Source organism: Strongylocentrotus purpuratus, unplaced genomic scaffold (assembly GCF_000002235.5).
Source record: "Strongylocentrotus purpuratus isolate Spur 01 unplaced genomic scaffold, Spur_5.0 spur5_scaffold_3, whole genome shotgun sequence".
Classification (NCBI taxonomy): Eukaryota; Metazoa; Echinodermata; class Echinoidea; order Camarodonta; family Strongylocentrotidae; genus Strongylocentrotus; species Strongylocentrotus purpuratus.
In genome coordinates, this window is record NW_022145609.1 from 35,649,326 (window position 1) to 35,668,834 (window position 19,509).

Sequence of the window (19,509 nt, forward strand, 5' to 3'; positions counted from 1 at the left end):
TATAGTTTTGAATGTCAGGTTACATTGGGGGGGGGGGGGGGGGGGGGGGACATGATTTCTGTAGAAATATAGTAATTTTCTTTATGCTCGTTAGTGTATTATGTTTATTTGCTGCCTCATATGGAAGACAGAGAAATATGTCATCTGCAGTCCTGCATCATCCCAAATATTCAATGTTACAGGTATGATACATGATGCAGGGGCCTGTTTGGTTTAAAGATGGTTCTCTGGTAAAGGTTTGTTTTTTTCTGAATATGCCATGTTTACACTGCTACATTAAATGTCTCTTTGTTGTAGGTATTTCGAGACTGGGTATTGGCTGATAAGCACGACTCACAGGGGGAGTTTGCTGGCTTCTTACCGGGTAAATCCATTGACATCATCATCAGGAGAAACTACATCTATGAAGATGCTTATGACAGACTGAGACCAGAGAATGGTGAGTCCTTTGTTTCCTCGATTTATGTCCTTTTTGGAGAAACTTCAATGAAGATGAAATATTTTGTTGACCAACTGAATACTAAGCTGAGCATGAGAATACTCCGGTCAAAACGCATTTGAAAGACAAATTGTAAATTACACTATGTAAATGAAAATTAAACTGTCTCTGAGTCTCAGAGATGAGTAATTGATTTAAAAGATTATGTTTTCACTGGGTGTGTGGCGGAGGGGGGGGGGGGGGGGGGGAGATATGTATCTGTGACCCAGATATGAAACCCATTAATTGTTTTTGGATGGTTTAAGATTTTAACCTTATTTTACCTGAGTGCATAAACTGAAAAGAGTATCCTTACTATTCTGTTTGTTCCTAATCTGGAAATTTATACTTATGATTTGCTTTCCCTTGGTTAGCATATTATGGTTGTCCAGGCCTTGTAAAAGACACTGCTTCGTTTACATGTATATTGTGGAATATACACATGGATTCACATTGTTTATTCTTTCCATTCAGAACCTGATTTGCGTAAAAAGCTTCGGGTGACCCTGAAGAACGCCCAGGGCCTAGACGAGGCTGGGATTGATGGTGGAGGCGTTACCCGAGAGTTCCTTTCTCAGCTCCTGATGTCAGCCTTTGATCCCAACAGAGGCTTCTTCAGGACGACAACCGATGAACTGCTCTACCCTAACCCACAGTCGGCCATGCTGATGGAAGACTTCACCAAGCATTATTACTTTATTGGCAGGATACTAGGAAAGGTATGTATCTCAAACTTGAAAGGTTGCAGTTTGGTTTTGTAGAATATATCGGGCTAGGTTGAAATGACCAATTTCCTCGGTCTAACAACCATGTTGCCCAGCTTGATCTCCTATTGGTATGCTGTGGTGTCAGAGGCATTTTGTCATTCGGTTTCCATCCATCTGTTCTTATGGGAGATGACTTCTGTGTCATTGTATTCATAAAGATTCTTTGATTTCAAGATACCAGTTCATCAGTGAAGCTGCTGTATTGCAAATGTACTTATGTCTTTATAAATATGCAAGCATGAGGCAAGTAGTTAGGAGGGTGAATGGGTCAAAGATTAGAGGTTTCATGTATTGTAATTCATATAAATGTATTGCAATAAGTGAGAAATTTTGGCTGAAATACAATTTTGGTTTAATCATGCAAGATGAAAAGAATATGAAAAGAAAATGAATACTAGTAGATGGTTATGAGCATAACGATTTATATGTACTGTCTGATTTATCAAAATTTATGTATAAGACAATGTTGGCAAGTCATAATAATAATATTAATAATAATATTCAGTTTTTGTATAGCGCATTTATAATACATTACAAAAGCACGTCTCTATGCGCTTCCTTAAAGCTTTGGAAATTATTACCCTAGCTCAGGCAGCTGTTAGATTTAATGTCTTGCCAAAGGACATTAGTTCTCCGTGGGACTCGAACTGTGGACCTTGTGATCCACAGTCCAGTGACATATCCACTCGACCACAACACCTCTACTTATTTACTATTTTTGTTTCTCCCTACAGATTTTGTATGAGAACCTGTTGGTAGAGATCCCCTTTGCAAGTTTCTTTCTCTCCAAGATACTGAGCAGACATACCAATGTAGACATCCATCATTTAGCTTCCCTAGATCCTCTTATGTACAAGTAAGTTAACACTATTGTAATGCAAGACTGATCAGGGGAATGTTTCAGAAAGACTAAGATTGATTTTAACTTGGACTTAACTATGGCAGGCCGTTCATGCCACTATTTTTTCTCTCACCATTTACTGGCATTGGTCTCTCAAGGGACTACAAATCATGGTCACAAATCTACAGAATTTACAGTTTTTGATAGTTCATTATTGAAGGAATAAATATTATCTAAAGATCATAATGGTGAGAGCAACCAGTAGCATGAGTGGCCTGCCATAGTTAAGTCCAACTTAAAGTCGATCTTACTCTTTGTGAAACACCTCCTGGGAGTTGAGTCAAACTAGATGTTGTGATGTATGGACCTTAAACCATTGCATATAAAAAATTTCTAATATATATATATATATATATATATATATATATATTCAATTCTTATTAACTGCATGTATCAACTCTTAATGGCTATTTGCATTTATCAATGGTAAAGTGTTGATTCATATGGAAAAATTATGTTTCTCCATTTCAGGTTTCCAGACTTCCAATACAAGATTGACATAAACCTGTTTTAAAGTTCCAACAAGCAGATGGTCTTTATGTTCATGTTATTTTGAGACAGGTTTCAATGAGTAACACATCAGAAGATTTGTTTTTCTAAGTTTGTCCTTCTTTGGTTGCTAAAGCTGGTTTCACTATATGTCTGCATACTTGACTCCTCTCTTCTGAGGGTTTTTGAGAGAGTTGTCAGAGTATCATATAATGGGTTCCTTTGAGAACAACCAGATAATGGAACAGTGTTTTATATTCCCCCATTGTTTATCTCTTCTTGCCCCCCAGGAATCTACTATTTCTGAAGGACTACCGGGGAGATATCTGTGACCTTGGATTGACATTCACAGTCATGGACAATGACTTTGGAGAAGCACAGGTACTGATATTTACAGAAATTGTTTAATTCATCAACGATAAGGTTTAGATTTAGATGTGGGGCTGTAGTTGGGTGTTACGTTAGGCACTGTTTGTAGTGTAGGATTCAGCAATTCGATAAGTTTTAGAATAATGATAATAATTTTTGATATTTATATAGGACACACATCCACCATGTAAGGTGCTGAAGGTGCTCCAATGTTTCCCTGGCTCTACTAGGCAACCATTCGAGCATTCAAGGAATTCCTTCCTGCCGGTATCCATTTAACACCTGGGTGGAGAGTGGCAAATGTAGATTGATGTCTCTCTCTGTCTCACTCTCACTCTTTCTCTGTCTCGCCCTCTTTCTGTAGGTTCATGATCTGAAGCCTGGTGGTTCTGACATTCCAGTCACAGCATCTAACAGGATAGAATACATCCATCTCATGGCTGACTTCAGGCTCAACAAACAGGTATGTGTCCGACTACTTTTCAGTATATCATGCAGAATGAGAAATGTTTTGTACTATTACAAGTTTTCTTTCTATATAACATTTCCTGCAAGAAAATTGAAGTTTCTTTGGATTGAATTGATTTGAATTTAAAGCATGTTAATTTCAGCCTGTTATAGGGCGCGTTCATGCTTGATTTTGACGGCCAGAATCAGGCATCTGTTACGCGTTTAGTTTGAAACACGATTGCGTTCATGCTCACTTTTGTAGAATCACCGAAAAACGGCGATCACGATCGCCGATCGTAAACTCACAAAAAGATGCGTTTACAATTTGTAAACGTGTTTAAATGGGGTCAACGCACTGACCTCTAGTGGGTCTACGTAGCATGCGCACACAGGTTTGCGAATCCAGCTGAAGGCCACCCAAGGAGAATTGCCTGGAGAAGTGAGCATGAACAGTGCACCGTGGAACTGCGATTACGATGAGCGTTTACGATGAGCGTCACAAATCGCTCATTCTGCCTTCAAAATCAAGCATGAACGCGCCCATAGTTATCTGGAGTAAACATTCTTAGAGCTCATCCTATAAAAAGTGCATTCTGACTTGGCAGGTTTTAAGAAATACATCAAAAGTGTGGGATATCAATATTTAAATTAACTTTATTAAGTTAACTCCTGACGACAGGTAGTCAACCTGTTCGAAACGTTGAGCCACTCATCCTTTTCAAGCGCTATAGTTCTCCTTAGAACTGGAGTGTTGGCTCAGTCGGTAGAGCGTCCGCCTCACAACCAGGAGGTCCTGGGTTCGAACCCCAGCCGCGTCATACCAAAAGATGTTAAAAGATAGGAGTTGTTGCTACCTTGTTTGGCGTTCAACAATAAGGGGTAGAGCAACGTCAATCTGGTGCTGCTCAGTGGCTGCCGGGCTCACGATCAATTGGGCAAAAAGAATTTCTTTTTCGGTTTAATAAAATTTGGAGTGGACTATTAGGCTATTATTATTATTATTATTATTATGATTAACATCATCATCAAGCTTTTGAATTGTTAATATAATTTTGAAAGTATAAGTTCTTAGTCAATGAAACTTGGACTGTAGGGTAATCAAGTATCCCCAATCATGTGAGTAGAATTTCAGATCACAAAGTCAAGGTCAAAGGTCATTTCAGGTCAACAGACTTGGACTATGTTGTAGCATCATCATCAAACACTTAAGCTAAGGTTAAGTTTTTGAATTTTTGATATAATTTTGAAAGTATAAGTTCTTAGTCAATGAAACTTGGACTATAGGGTTATCAAGTCTCCCCAATCATGTGAGTAGAATTTCAGGTCACTAAGTTAAGGTCAAAGGTCATTTAAGATCAACAAACTTAGACTTTGTTGTGGCATCAACATCAGGATTTTCAAAATGCTTCTTCTTCGTTATTTTTCAACCGATTTTGATTCTGATTGTTTCATATGATAGGGCTAGGAGGGGGATTTAAAATTTCTACACAGAATCGTGAAATTCATTATCTATGCTAATTTAGGCAAATTCATTTGAAATCACAAAAAAGGCTTCTTCTCCTTTATTTCTCGACCGATTTTGATTTGGTTTGCTTTATATCGTAGAGCTAACTTTGGTACACTAATCTTCTACACAAAATTTGGAAATTGCTCTCCTTTAATTGATTATGGTAATTTATGCAAATTTATTCCAAAAATAACAAAAATTGCTTCTTTTCCCTCATTTCTTGACCGATTTTGATTTGGTTTGCCTTATCTGATAGAGCTAAATTTGGAACACTAAACTTCAACACAGAATTGTGAGATGTTGCTCTATATTGATTATTTATGGTACTTTATGCAAATGAAATGAAATTATGTCCCTTCCAGGGCATCAAATTTTTATTGTTTGACCAGTTCAAAAGTGTACCACATAAAATTTACGATATTTGTTGTTGCGAGATGCGGATGAGCGCTATGTCATTGACATTTTTGTTTATCATATTGAATTACGTTATGCAGGCGAGACTGCCGAGAGCGTTTCCCTTGTTACCTCTGACATTTTTACCTCTGACATTTTTACCTCTGACATTTTTACCTCTGACATTTTTACCTCTGACATTTTTTCCACTGACATTTTTACCTCTGACATTTTTTCACCTCTGACATTTTTTCCTCTGACATTTTTTCCTCTGACATTTTTACCTCTGACATTTTTACCTCTGACATTTTTTCCTCTGACATTTTTTCCTCTGACATTTTTTCCTCTGACTTGTTTACCTCTGACATTTTTTCCTCTGACATTTTTAACTGGCACCAATGACGTCACTATATGGGCCAATACTGCCCAAGCAGACGACATCCCATAAAGAATGAACATAATTGCAAAGCTATTTTTTTTTACAAATTATAATGAGTTTAGTGTATATAAATGTAATAGCATGTCAAATCATTCAAAAGGGATATGACCCGATTCTGATAACTAAAATCTTTTGCTTGTAAATACACAGGATAGGGGTTAATTAACAATCAAAGAAACCAGACTTTCAAACTGAAAAACCCCGGAATGATATTAAGGACGGCATTTTTTCCCTCTTGAAACGCCGAACATACCGCGTAGTGTGCAGCTGAATCTACAATGGCGTCTTATTTTGCTTACAAGTGACAGATTCCTTTATTTTTGTATCGCTGCATTTGTCATCAAAATAAACCATGCGCGGGGTTTAGAATGAGGCAAGAGAAGATGAAAACACAGGCACTGAAAATGTGTGAGATGTCATGGGACATCGTCTGCTTGTGCAAATCATGTCCATACTGTGATCTCACACATCTCAGCAGCGTTCGGAGAGCTCTTCAGGTGCTATGCCGGGCTGTATTTAAGCGTTTTGTAATTCATACTAATCATTACTTCGAATGTGTCCAAGCATTGAATTTTGATAACCTTGTCGAATCAAAGCTTCAACTTTGCAATAATGAAAATAAAGTTAGTTTTTAAAATCAATGAACATCTACTTTAGTACTATTATGACGTGCAGTAACAAATTGAAATTTCAGAACTCATGATAAATTCGTTTAACAGTTGATTCCACTTGGTTGATTCTATTGTTCAAGTTATTTAGCAGAACGAGATAGAAATTGACATTCTCATGGCTTACGACTTTGCATTAGTGTTCATCGTCTCTACAATGCTATTTGAACAATATTTGGTGACAAAAGACGGCATTTCTATGTAGCGTCAAAAGCCGTCAAATAACGAAAACATGGCAGATAAAAAGATCCTCAGTACTGGGTCTGATTTAAAGAAAACTTAATTTGAACCCAGCCATATTCTGTCTCTCTTTGTCGCTCTCGTTTGTCATTGCCTTTATTTTCCCTCGCTTTCTTCATTCTTACCACGGAACATGTAATGTGTATGCATGTGTATGCCTCAATCATTGAGAACATAATCACTAATATCGCTGAAATGATTCTTCTCCTACCCCTTTTTCTTCATTTACTTCTTCTTAGTAGTTGTAGTTGTAGTAGTAGTAATAGCAGCAGTATCATAATAATCATTATTATTATAATTGTTGTATTTATTATTAGTATAGTAAATATCGTAATTATAATCATTATTAAAGTAAGTATGTGTTATTTTTATTATTCTTATAGTTATTTGTATGCTTCTTCTTCTTATCATTATTATCGTATACACCATACGTCATGTGCCAAGAATTTATTGCTATGATACATCCAAGATGTCTACCAAAAATGTCAATTCGTTGCTGAAATATCAAGCCAAAAGAAGGAACATTAGAATTTCTATTTTAAATTGAAATAAATAGAGAATACAATCATGATTTTGGAACTAGGGGATTAACATGGACATAATGCACTTGTTTACATGACCACATTATCTCTTATTCATTCTACCTTCAATTTTTCAGACTGTTTTCAAAACAATATCATGTTTGTTGATCATAGTTCTATGAAGCTTGATGTCTCATGGTAATTTAAGCAATCTAAGCAACAATTTCTGAATTTTAGCGACAATCGTTCGCCTTTGCTGCTCTTTAATACTATTATGACGTGCAGTAACAAATTGAAATTTCAGAACTCATGATAAATTCGTTTAACAGTTGATTCCACTTGGTTGATTCTATTGTTCGGGTTATTTAGCAGAACGAGATAGAAATTGACATTCTCATGGCTTACGACTTTGCATTAGTGTTCATCATCTCTACAATGCTATTTGAACAATATTTGGTGACAAAAGACGGCATTTCTATGTAGCGTTAAAAGCCGTCAAATAACGAAAACATGGCACATGAAAAGATTCTCAGTACTGGGTCTGATTTAAAGGAAACTTAATTTGAACCCTGCCATATTCTGTCTCTCTCTCTCTCTCTCTGTCGCTCTCGTTTGTCATTTCCTTCAATTTCCCTCGCTTTCTTCATTCTTACCACGGAATATGTAATGTGTATGCACGTGTATGCTTCAATCATTGAGAATATACTCCTAATATCGCTGAAATGATTCTTCTCCTACCCCTTTTTCTTCATTTACTTCTTCTTAGTAGTTGTAGTTGTAGTTGTAGTAATATCAGCAGTATCATAATAATCATTATTATTTTCATTGTTATATTTATTATTATAGTAAATATCGTAATTATAATCATTATTATAGTTAGTATGTGTTATTGTTATTATTCTTATAGTTATTTGTATGCTTCTTCTTCTTATCATTATTATCGTATACACCATACGTCATGTGCCAAGAATTTATTGCTATGATACATCCAAGATGTCTACCAAAAATGTCAATTCGTTGCTGAAATATCAAGCCAAAAGAAGGAACATTAGAATTTCTATTTTAAATTGAAATAAATTATATAGGAGAAATAAATACAGAATACAATCATAATTTTGGAACTAGGGGATTAACATGGACATAATGCACTTTTTTACATGACCACATTATCTCTTATTCATTCTACCTCCAATTTTTTCATAGTGTTTTCAAAACAATATCATGTTTGTCGATCATAGTTCTATGAAGCTTGATGTCTCATGGTAATTTAAGCAATCTAAGCAACAATTTCTGAATTTTAGCGACAATTGTTCGCCATTGCTGCTCTTTAATACTATTATGATGTGCAGTACCAAATTGAAGTTTCAGAACTCATGATAAATTCGTTTAACAGTTGATTCCACTTGGTTGATTCTATTGTTCGGGTTATTTAGCAGAACGAGATAGAAATTGACATTCTCATGGCTTACGACTTTGCGTTAGTAGTTGTTCATCGTCTCTACAATGCTATTTGAACAATATTTGGTGACAAAAGACGGCATTTCTATGTAGCTTCAAAAGCCATCAATTAACAAAAACATGGCAGATAAAAAGATCCTCAGTACTGGGTCTAATAATTTAAAGAACACTTAATTTGAATCCGGCCATATTCTCTCTCTCACTCGTTTGTCATTGCCTTCATTTTCCCTCGCTTTCTTCATTCTTACCACGGAATATGTAATGTGTATGTGTAGGCCTCATTATGTTTATTAGTGTCAATGGTCAAATTGTCTCAATATATCTTCCATACATCCATAATGATCAAGGCTAAACAGTAGAAACTTGACATATGGATAGATCATAATTGGAGAAGAATTTTATATAACAATATGACATCGTGAAAATGCATTCTTCATTATGTAAATCATGAGCATACGTATCACCTAATTCGTCAAAGTGACGAATTAAAGTCTAGTTATTATTATTATTATTATTATTATATGCTAAGCAAGATAACAAACAGTCCCTTTTAGGACTACACTCCCCCAAGAAAGATTACCGAGTCAGAGTCCTTTTTCAGGACTCCTCAACACTCTCTCTCTCTCTCTCTCTCTCTCACATGGTGCACCTGCAAACCTACTGTATATTTATTGTTATTGTGATGAATTACACAAAAAAACATGAATAAGAGTCGGCTGTTATAAAATCTGATTTGAAACATGATTTTAGTTCGGTACAAGTTGATAAATGAATAAGGCAGGAGCTGTATGAACATACCAGGGAAGATGCGAATCATTTCAATTTATTCATTGTTTTCCTTATTACTGTTCCATTTTTATTATGCAATCTCTTTCTCCCGCCAACATCCCAACTTGTTCCTTATTAGATCCGGCCTCATATCCTGGCCTTCCGACAGGGCCTCTCCGACGTCATTGATCTCGAGTGGCTCCGCATGTTCAATCACCAGGAGCTCCAGGTGCTCATCTCCGGTGCCTCCATGCCAATCGATGTCGAGGACCTCCGCCAGCACACCAACTACTCTGGGGGTTACAAGGATGACAGTCCCGTCATCGGCAACTTCTGGCGAGTGGTGGAGAGGCTGACGAATGCTCAACGGAGGCATCTGCTCAAGTTTGTGACCAGCTGCTCCAGACCTCCTCTTCTAGGCTTCAAGGTTGGTAAAACCTGTATAGAAAGACCACCTGCCTTTATAGACCACACTTTATCTTTCCCTTGAGCAATGTGTCTTGTTGAAATATGTGTTAGAGGGAGCTATAAAAAAAGCACCTTTCTTCATTCCTTGGAGTGTTCTTCACATGCAGGGTTTGCAGTAGTTTCATTCACATTGCTTACAGAGAACGAAACAAATAAATAATCTGTACATAATCTGATATACTACTACTATTTTACCCCCCCCCCTTATGAACATTATTCTTGACTTCTGCTCAGAAATGCCCCCCTGTCTGTTGTTGGTTTTTATGGCGTTTTCCATCGTCGTTGGATAATTTTCGCATTACTAAACCTTTCTTATAGTAGCCATTTATTGTTTCTCTGGGCTGTCTTAAACAGTAGGTTTGGTTGTTAGAGAGTAGTGGATAATTTGTTTAATTTATAATACCATGAATATTCTTTGAAAAAGAATAAGCCCTTGTACCTCAAAATAGTCAACTAGATCGATGTTCCTTTGTAAATGCAGTTTTTTTCTTAAGAGCCTAAAAGTAGCTGTTTATTGTGTTTGTAATTGGAGAAAGATGTACACGTACATTATTCCAGTTATTCTCTCTCTTTATTTTGGTTTCCATCCTCCTGTAGGAACTCTACCCAGCGTTCTGCATTCACCATGGTGGTAGTGAGCTTGACAGGCTACCCACAGCCAGCACCTGTATGAACCTCCTCAAGTTACCAGAGTTCAGCGATGAGGAAACCCTGAGAGAAAAACTACTCTATGCCATTGAATCAGGAGCTGGCTTTGAGCTGAGCTGAGTGCAAAAAGGATGTATATTTGTGACAAATACCAGACATGTGTATTTATACCTCTATAAGCGACTGGAGTTCGTTGATGAGCAGATCCTGAGAGAGAAATTGTGCTATGCCATTGAATCAGGAGCTGACCTCAAGCTGAGGTGAGAGCGTAACAGACCTTACGTTCATGGCAAATAGCAGACAGATGTGTTTGAACCTCCTCAAACTACCAGAGTTCAGCGATGAGGAGACTCTGAGAGACAAACTGCTCTATGCCATTGAATCGGGAGCTGGATTTGAGCTGAGTTGAGTGCAAAGAGGACTGTTATTCAGGGAAATAGCAGACAGATAAGTACAGAAGAGCATACAGGGGTATGAGAGCTGCTTTATTCAACCAAAGCAAGGTCGCGCTTGGCCAAATATCTATATGATGGAGAAGATACATAGAGAAGAATGATGCTGTATGCCCTCAGAAGAAAAAAAAGAGTGGCATTTAGGGGAGATGAGTAGACTCTGAATGAACGTTCATGGAAAATAGTTTCTACAGAGAGATACTAGATATTTTCAAGTTGCTCATGCGTGGGTATATAGAGGGCAGCAAACTGAGCCAATGGGTATTACGCTCCTTGCGTACTAGTGTCCCTTTGTGCGTACGTCCGCACGGGTGCGTAATACCTGTTTGCTCAGTGTTCGCCAAGTTGCCTAATTCACAAACGACTATATACCAAGGCATGAACATCTTTCAAAGGAGCATGCAGGATGAGGAAGTCTTCTCTGTGTGATCAAAGTGAGGTATGAGGATAGCAAGGAAAACTGTAAATACTTCTATGGCATTTATACCAAATATGTATATACAATGTATAAAAGAGAAAGTGCAACAGAAAATGTGCTCAATGCTATGAAATCTAGGCGTGGCAAGAGCTAGGGGCTGAAAGGGTGTCGACTCATTTTTGTTCAGCATTAACTAAACACCCTTCTGGCTCTCAGCTATCATGTTTATGCCTTTTTGTTTATAATTATTGTATGTAACACCAATGGGAAACAAATTTCTGTATTATGATATACGGACAATAGGAACTTGAATATTGAATATTGAATCTTTACAGGATCTCATAGCACAAGAGATATTTATAGTACCTATGATGAAGTAGAGAGAAAATATCCAATATGTCTCCCGATTCGAATGAAATATGATACTGAATTAAAAGAAGGAGGTAATGTGTAAAGTATTGTGCTAAAATAAATTTTAATTTCCTGCTTCCTGAAGAAAATTTAGCATTTTCATTTCTTTTAAATTTATATTTAATGATATGTATATCTCTCATGTGACTCTACAGTATGTAGTTCTCTTGCACATTTTTTTCATTGTGTTTGATAGTAGTAATATATCAATAAAAATTTATGAATTTGTATTCGGATGTTTAGTTACCTTCTAAAAGAAGAAATGTCATAAAAATGTAAGGAAGTTTACTTCACAAGAGCCTTTAGAGTTGATTGGTATCAGATTTCTGAAAGTCCCCCAAATGTAGACTTTGAGTATAAACTTTATTTTGAGCATGACATGTTTTGCCCAATATGCTCTTAGCCCAAGGGTGCCCATTATCATTCAATTTTTTTTTTCTTCTTTGTGGTTTCAATTAATATGTACCGGGGTAATTTTGTTCTCTTGCGAAGAATTCCTGAAATTCCCCAAATCTTAGCTATGCCCTATATTTTGAGCATGATGTGCTTTGGCAAATATGCTCTTAGCCCAAGGGTGTCCCTTATTCAAATTTTGGTTTTTGCTGTTGTTGTTTTCATTGTAATGTGTTCCTCTTATTTACCCTCTTGTGAAGAATTCTTAAAGTTCCCCAAATCGAGGTTATGACCTACCATATATTCTGATCATGTTGTGCTTTGGCCAACACTCAATTCCCTTATTCAAATTTTGGTTTTTGCTGTTGTTGTTTTCATTGTAATGTGTTCCTCTTATTTTCCCTCTTGTGAAGAATTTTTAAAGTTCCCCAAATCGAGGTTATGACCTACCATATATTCTGATCATGTTGTGCTTTGGCTAACACTCAATTCCCTTATTCAAATTTTGGTTTTTGCTTTTGTTTTTTTAGGCCTGATGAAAACCCGATTTAAATCGGTTTCCCGATTTTTTTTTTTCTTCCCTCTTTTATCCTGATTTTACCGATTTCCCAGTTATTTTCTCTAATCTTCCCTATTTTGCCCTATTTTTCCCCCAATTTTCTTACTCGGAAGGGGGGAATGTTGTTAGATGCCATTTTTTCCCTGCGAATCCTCTTCTCTTTTTTTACTCAAGGGGGGCGTGGTTGAGGGGAAAACCAAAAACCTTTTTTTTTTTTAGTGCTCACTATCGCCCCTGTCTTTTCATTGTAATGTGTTCCTCTTATTTTCCCTCTTGTGAAGAATTCTTAAAGTTCCCCAAATCAAGGTTATGACCTACCGTATATTCTATGCATGGTGTGCTTTGGCCAACACTCGATTCAATCCAGGCAAGGCGCATTTAGCCCAAGGATGCCCATTATCGATCAAAAGACTGAATTACTTGCATTATATCACTCAATGTTTTTGTTTTCTTCCTCATTTTTCCTCTTTTCTGCCAATGTCTGAATACAAGCTAGCAGTACCTGGCCTCTACTGGCAAGGTTTATTGTCAATAACCAACCATCTGTAGCCAAAATTTCATTCATGGAGCAATACTCTGAGCCTGAATATTCACATGACCAAACTGAAAAGATACCCTCCAAATTATGATGAACTACATAAAGTTATTTAGTGTAATCAGTGTCTAGTACTGCCTACTACATGTATGCACACTTCTGATATGTTGCATTTTAAACAAGCCTTGTGAAAGCCAATGGCAGTGTCTTCATTTGATTAAACACATGGCCATGTAGTAGTAAAAATAAATGGTATATTGATTGTTAAATTTGATGCCAATACCTCAATGAAAATTGTAATTAGTTGAAATTATTAATTGGACAAATAGATCTTGTCAACTATTACAATATTTGTATTGCAAGTATCAAGTTTAAAACAGAAGATGATCCAAATTATTGAATTTTTTCATGACATATTTATTTATCACAGTATGTTAATTCTTGTTTAGTAATTCTCATTCTCCTTGTACTTATGAGTAAATAATTTCTGTATGGAGCCTTTGTTATAAATACATCTTTTATATCTGGGATAATTTTTCAAAAGGGGACTTCTAAAACTTTATACAAACTAAACCCAATCATTCTTTTTAGTGAATTATGATACAAGTTAATGTAAAGTACATGAAACGTGTGATGTATTAATATTTAGGATTGGGAATTTTAATAGCGCTCCTATCCACTGAGCAACGTGCTAAAGGCACTCCATCAATACGTAGTTGTTATTTAGTATGTTTTAGTGTGTATCACTAATGTGAAGATAACCTTAATTTGTGGTTAATAATTTTTTGGAAGTTAATCAGTTTTTTTCCTTCTATTTCTTTTCAGTACTTATGTGTGTATTTCCTACACTGTAATTCTATTTACTGGTACATATTATTTTCTTCTTATTTATGAAACATGGATGCACAATGGAATGATGTTTGTTATATTTGTATTGTATACTGTATTAAATACAAACATGGTTATTTAATCGGCATTATGTGCATGCAATTCTTTATTTTCTACCTTTGATTGGATAAGAGCGTGTAACCCCTTCTGTTCAAAGATATCCACATATGGACAGGGAAAAAGCTGTCAGAGGCAATGAGAGCAACAGCAGACAGAGAAGGGTGTCATAAACTTGTGATGGCCACAGCAGCGCAGAGAAGAACCCCTTTTGTGGCGTAGGCAGGGCCCCAGCCAGAGTTTGATGTTTGGGGAGGGGGGAGGGCATATACATGTAATTGATCGACGTCCTGGGGAGGGGTCTAAAAAAAGTTCAACCGATCTTGGAATTTAAAAAAAAAAGAAAAATTTTAGGGGGGGGGGGGGTGCATGTTGTCAATGTTTGCAATCACTTTGTATAGGGCTAATGCACGAAGTGAATATGAAAGTATAAACATAACCTGTGCCAAGTACATGTGCTATCATCTTTGTTTTTTCTTCATTTTAACTGGTTTTCTATGATTAGCAATGTCACATTATTATCCTTGTTCTCACTCTCTTGAACTTCAACGTCGTTATACTTTTTATGTCTTGGTTTTAAGTTTCATCATCAAAATACATGTAATCATTACCATCAGCAGCAGTTGTACGACACTTGCTCCTGCGACAATTGCTTCACGTCAGTTTCTTATATTCTTAACTTCATCCCAGGACCTAACCCTCAACCAAACCCTCAACCTTATTGCAATCCGAATACACCTACCCTATACCTTTGACAGAATAAAGCCAGGGGCAATTGTCACAGGAGCAACATCAATGTCGAGTCACCCCATCACCACCACCACCACCACCACCACCACCACCACCACCACCACCACCACCACCACCACCACCACAATAAACAATCACTACAACCATGACCAACTTCATCATTATTTAACACCATATGCATCATCTTAAAGATAAAGTTGAGTTCTGGTAATGCGATTGCATTGTGAAAGAAACGTTGTGTAATTGATCAGAAAAGGTTGATAAGTATTGGTGTATACTGCAAGGTTCTGGAATCATCAAAAAGATAAGGAATTTGGCCCAGTCTTGGTAAAGTTACAAGCACTGTACACAGAAAGATGTGGCATCAAAATCCGTCCTGATCTGTATGATGTTGCATGCCACATTTAGAATATTAAGACATTTGAAGAGCCATGCTTTTCAGGGAACACTTTGTATCTGATATTCTTCCACACTTGCACGTAATATGATAATGCTCACAAATTATTTTTCACCTCTTCCGAGAACTCAACCTTCTCTTTAAACAAAAACATCCTCATTCAAGCAAGGTCATGACGAGGATGATGATAATCATCCTCATCTTCAACACCACTGTTATCAATGTCCTTATAGTCATCAGTGACGTCACATATCATTATAACCACCCTTATTATTTCAAACACCATACCCCTTATCCTCCATGTGCAATTACCTTCATTATATAACTTGAAATAATAAAAAAGAAAAATAAATCTAAATGAAACTAGATGGAACTCGACTGCGCGCAGTCGAAAATAATGCCTCCGCCATAGAGCAATATTACAAACCAAAACGGAAGCAACTTTTAAAATTCAAGTTTGATTGTAATCCATCTGTCGTCTTTATTAATGCATTCACAAGCTATTTATAGGCATCCTTATTGATCCCCATGACCTTTGACCTGATGACCCTAAAATCTAATCAGTTCGTTGGCTCTGCAAGATACATATATGTACATGTCTTGAGTTTGATAGTAATCTGTCTTTTGGTTCTCATAATAATGTAATCACAAGCTATTTGTGCATACATAATGAGCCCTGTGACCTTTGAACTTTGACCTCATGACCCCAAAATCTAATCAGTTCATTGGCTCTGCAAGATACATACATGACCCAAGTTTGGCAGGAATCCATCTGATCGGTTCTAGAGATAACGCGATAACGAGCTATTTTGCATACATAATGAGCCCTGTGACCTTTGAACTTTGACCTTGTGACCCCAAAATCTAGTCAATTCATTGGCTCTGTAAGATACATGCATGGTTCAAGTTTGGTGGTAATCCATCAATCGGTTCTTGAGATAACGCGATCACGAGAACGGGACGCATGGACGTACGGACGGACGGACGGACAACCAGAAAACCTAATGCCTCCGGCTACTTTGTAGCGGATGCAGGCGCGTACGCAGGATTTTTTCAAGGGGGGGGTTTTAACATTTATAAATCGGTCCGAAAATTTCGCAACGACTCAGCCAGCCGCTGAATAAGCGGGGGGGGGGGGGGGGGGTAAGAGGACACATTTTTTTTTTTTTTTGGTCCCAAAAAAATCGCAACGACTCAGCCGACCGCTGAATAAGCGGGGGGGGGGGGGGGGGGGGGGGGGGGGGGGGGGGGGGGGGGGGGGGGGGGGGTAAGAGGACACTTTTTTTTTTTTTTTTGGTCTCGAAATTTGGAAATTTGACATTTTGCTCCGTTGGGGGGGGGGGTAAGGTCACCTTTTTTTAGGTCGGCCATGGGAATAATTTTTTTTTTTTTTTTTTTTTTTTTTAATAATTAAAAAAAAAAAAAAAAAAAAAAAAAAAAATCCAAAAGGGGGGGGGGGGGGGGGGGTTTTAGGTTTTTTTTAGGGGGGTTTACACACAAAAAATTTCCAAAGGGGGGGGTTTAACCCCCCAAACCCCCCCCCTGCGTACGCGCCTGAGCGGATGCATAAAAAGTAGATTGCAATAATTCACAACATAATTTTGACAACAAAAAACTTTTTGGTTAGGCTTACAAATAAGCTTGCATACAACTTTTCTTTGGGTGTAAAAGAAGGTTTATTATCTTCCCAAAATTCACAGCAATTGTAAAATGATTAATTCTGTTAAAAAAATAGAGGATGACCGATAAGCCAACTTCTCAGTACAGAGCACTAACCAGTAATTGACTGAAATATGGATCGCCATAGGCTTTGTTCATTTAATGAATAATAATACTTTTGAGATTAATCCCTTATGTGATATCATACACTGGGAAGGGCAGGCACAAAGTGCAATAATTGTGTTCAGAACGTGTTCATGCATAATTTGTAAGAAATAATGACAAATATATTACAGTTTACAGTATTTTCCAGTAAACAAATTGCTAGTGCGAAACAAAATCTGTTATGCCTGCATGAAAGATAATGCACTAGCTAGCAAATAGAAATGTGATTAGTTAACCAAGGATTCATCCGTGGCACGTAGTATTTCTAAAGAAACTAGAAATATCGCAATCTGTATTGCCGCGCAATGCGAATGTATCCCCCGGCAGTGGCAGCGATTTTGTGTTATCCTTATGTGGAAGGAGGGACAAAGATTCCCTCTCCTCTTTGTGAAACAAAAGGATGATGTAGAGATTGCCGCAAGTGGCTCAGACTATTGTCAAGACTAGGAGCAGCATCACCAAAACAATAGGTGTGTAGATCAGATTATGATGCATATTTATAGAAAATTTGAAAGAAATGTGATTTGCATAGCGACACAAGATATTCCTTTAAATATGACCTTTGACCCTATAAGAGATGGAATACTGGGGGGTAGCAGCACCAAATTTGTGGAGGTCTAGAGTAAACTATAATGAACCTTAATATAAGCAGCATCACTAAAATCTATAGGCTTGTAGATTATACCGAGAAACACCTTTGTTCAAAATTTGAACAAAATCCCTTTAGAAATGTGGCCTATAGAGCGCACACAAACAAAAATATGGCCTTGTACCCTATAGAAGGCGGAACACTGGGGGCAGCATCACCAAAAGTTATAGGTATGTAGATTATACCAGGATACACCTCCATACAAAATTTGAAAGATATCCGTCAAGAAATGTGGCAGTTAGAGCGCACACTAGAGTGCACACAAGACATCTATCAAAATATGACCTTTGACCCTATAAAAGATGGAACATTGGAGGCAGCATCACTAAAATCTATAGGCTTGTAGATTATACCAAGATACACCTTCGTTCAAAATTTGAACAAAATCCCTTTAAAAATGTGGCCTATAGAGTGCACACAAACCATCCACAAAAATATGGCCTTGTACCCTAGAAGACGGAACACTGGGGGCAGCATCACCAAAAGTTATAGGTATGTAGATTATACCAGGATACACCTCCATACAAGATTTGAAAGAAATCAGTCAAGAAATGTGGCAGTTAGAGCGCACACTAGAGTGCACACAAGACATCTATCAAAATATGACCTTTGACCCTATAAAAGACAGAACATTGGAGGCAGCGTCACTAAAATCTATAGACTTGTAGATTATACCAAGATACACCTTCGTTCAAAATTTGAACAAAATCCCTTTAAAAATGTGGCCTATAGAGCGCACACAAACCATCCACAGAAATATGGCCTTGTACCCTATAGAAGACGGAACACTGGGGGCAGCATCACCAAAAGTTATAGGTATGTAGATTATACCAGGATACACCTCCATACAAAATTTGAAAGAAATCCATCAAGAAATGTGGCAGTGAGAGCGCACACAAGAATATGACGCGGCGGCGGCGGCGGCGGCGTAACGCTGCTGAATCCAAAGTACCCCACCGGCATACTGCCGGGGGATACAATAAGTGCGCAGTGATAAGTACCACAACCGTATTTGCAGCAACTAAAAAAAGAAAATATGAAAGAAGACAAATAAGTAGGGATTACATTAAATTTTAACTTTGTTTGGCATCACATGGCAAGTATTTGAAGATAAATATTAACTGACATACACAGTACATTTACTGACCCTACCCAATTTTCTTCTACACAATCCAGAGATGCCAACCTTCATCAACAAAAAACAGTATTTTTGAAAAAATCCCTCACCTTAACATATCGCCCCAATCTAGCAGCTTAAAAAACCGGCAGTACCACGTATACGTACCCGGATCGGAGCACGACGTGCATACAGCACACGTGGGTTGTTCACAATGTGCGCAGAAAAATAAAAAAAAATAAAAAAATGTAACAAAACATACAAAAAACGTACTGCCGTATTCATAGCAAAAAAACAGAACAAATACGGCAAAAATGGAACAGTTGGCATCTCTGACAAAAGTATGGTACTGGCAATGAATTTATAACAAGTGTACTGATTACATTATTCTGTATAAATACTGGCCTACTACCTACATGTACTGTATATAGCAAGTTATTCAAATAAAAACACTAAAATGAAACACCAGTAATTTATCACAATAATTGCATTATC

General features: G+C 37.2%; 1 protein-coding gene and 1 non-coding gene across 5 annotated transcripts in view; both read left to right on the forward strand.

Annotated features, from left to right (window-relative positions):
* Positions 1-14,308, forward strand: part of LOC592512 (ubiquitin-protein ligase E3C) — a 36,090-nt gene extending 21,782 nt beyond the window's left edge. For all 4 annotated transcript variants that reach the window (XM_030995943.1, XM_030995944.1, XM_030995945.1 and 1 more), the window contains exons 16-22: positions 298-439; positions 953-1,197; positions 1,980-2,101; positions 2,926-3,016; positions 3,369-3,467; positions 9,588-9,875; positions 10,514-14,308. In XM_030995943.1, coding sequence (XP_030851803.1) covers positions 298-439; positions 953-1,197; positions 1,980-2,101; positions 2,926-3,016; positions 3,369-3,467; positions 9,588-9,875; positions 10,514-10,684 — 1,158 coding nt within the window. In that variant the 3' untranslated portion in view covers positions 10,685-14,308. The remainder of the gene's footprint in view (positions 1-297; positions 440-952; positions 1,198-1,979; positions 2,102-2,925; positions 3,017-3,368; positions 3,468-9,587; positions 9,876-10,513) is intronic.
* TRNAV-CAC lies at positions 4,200-4,272 on the forward strand. The gene has a single exon. It is a non-coding gene; the product is annotated as a tRNA-Val (tRNA).
* Positions 14,309-19,509: the final 5,201 nt, after the last annotated feature.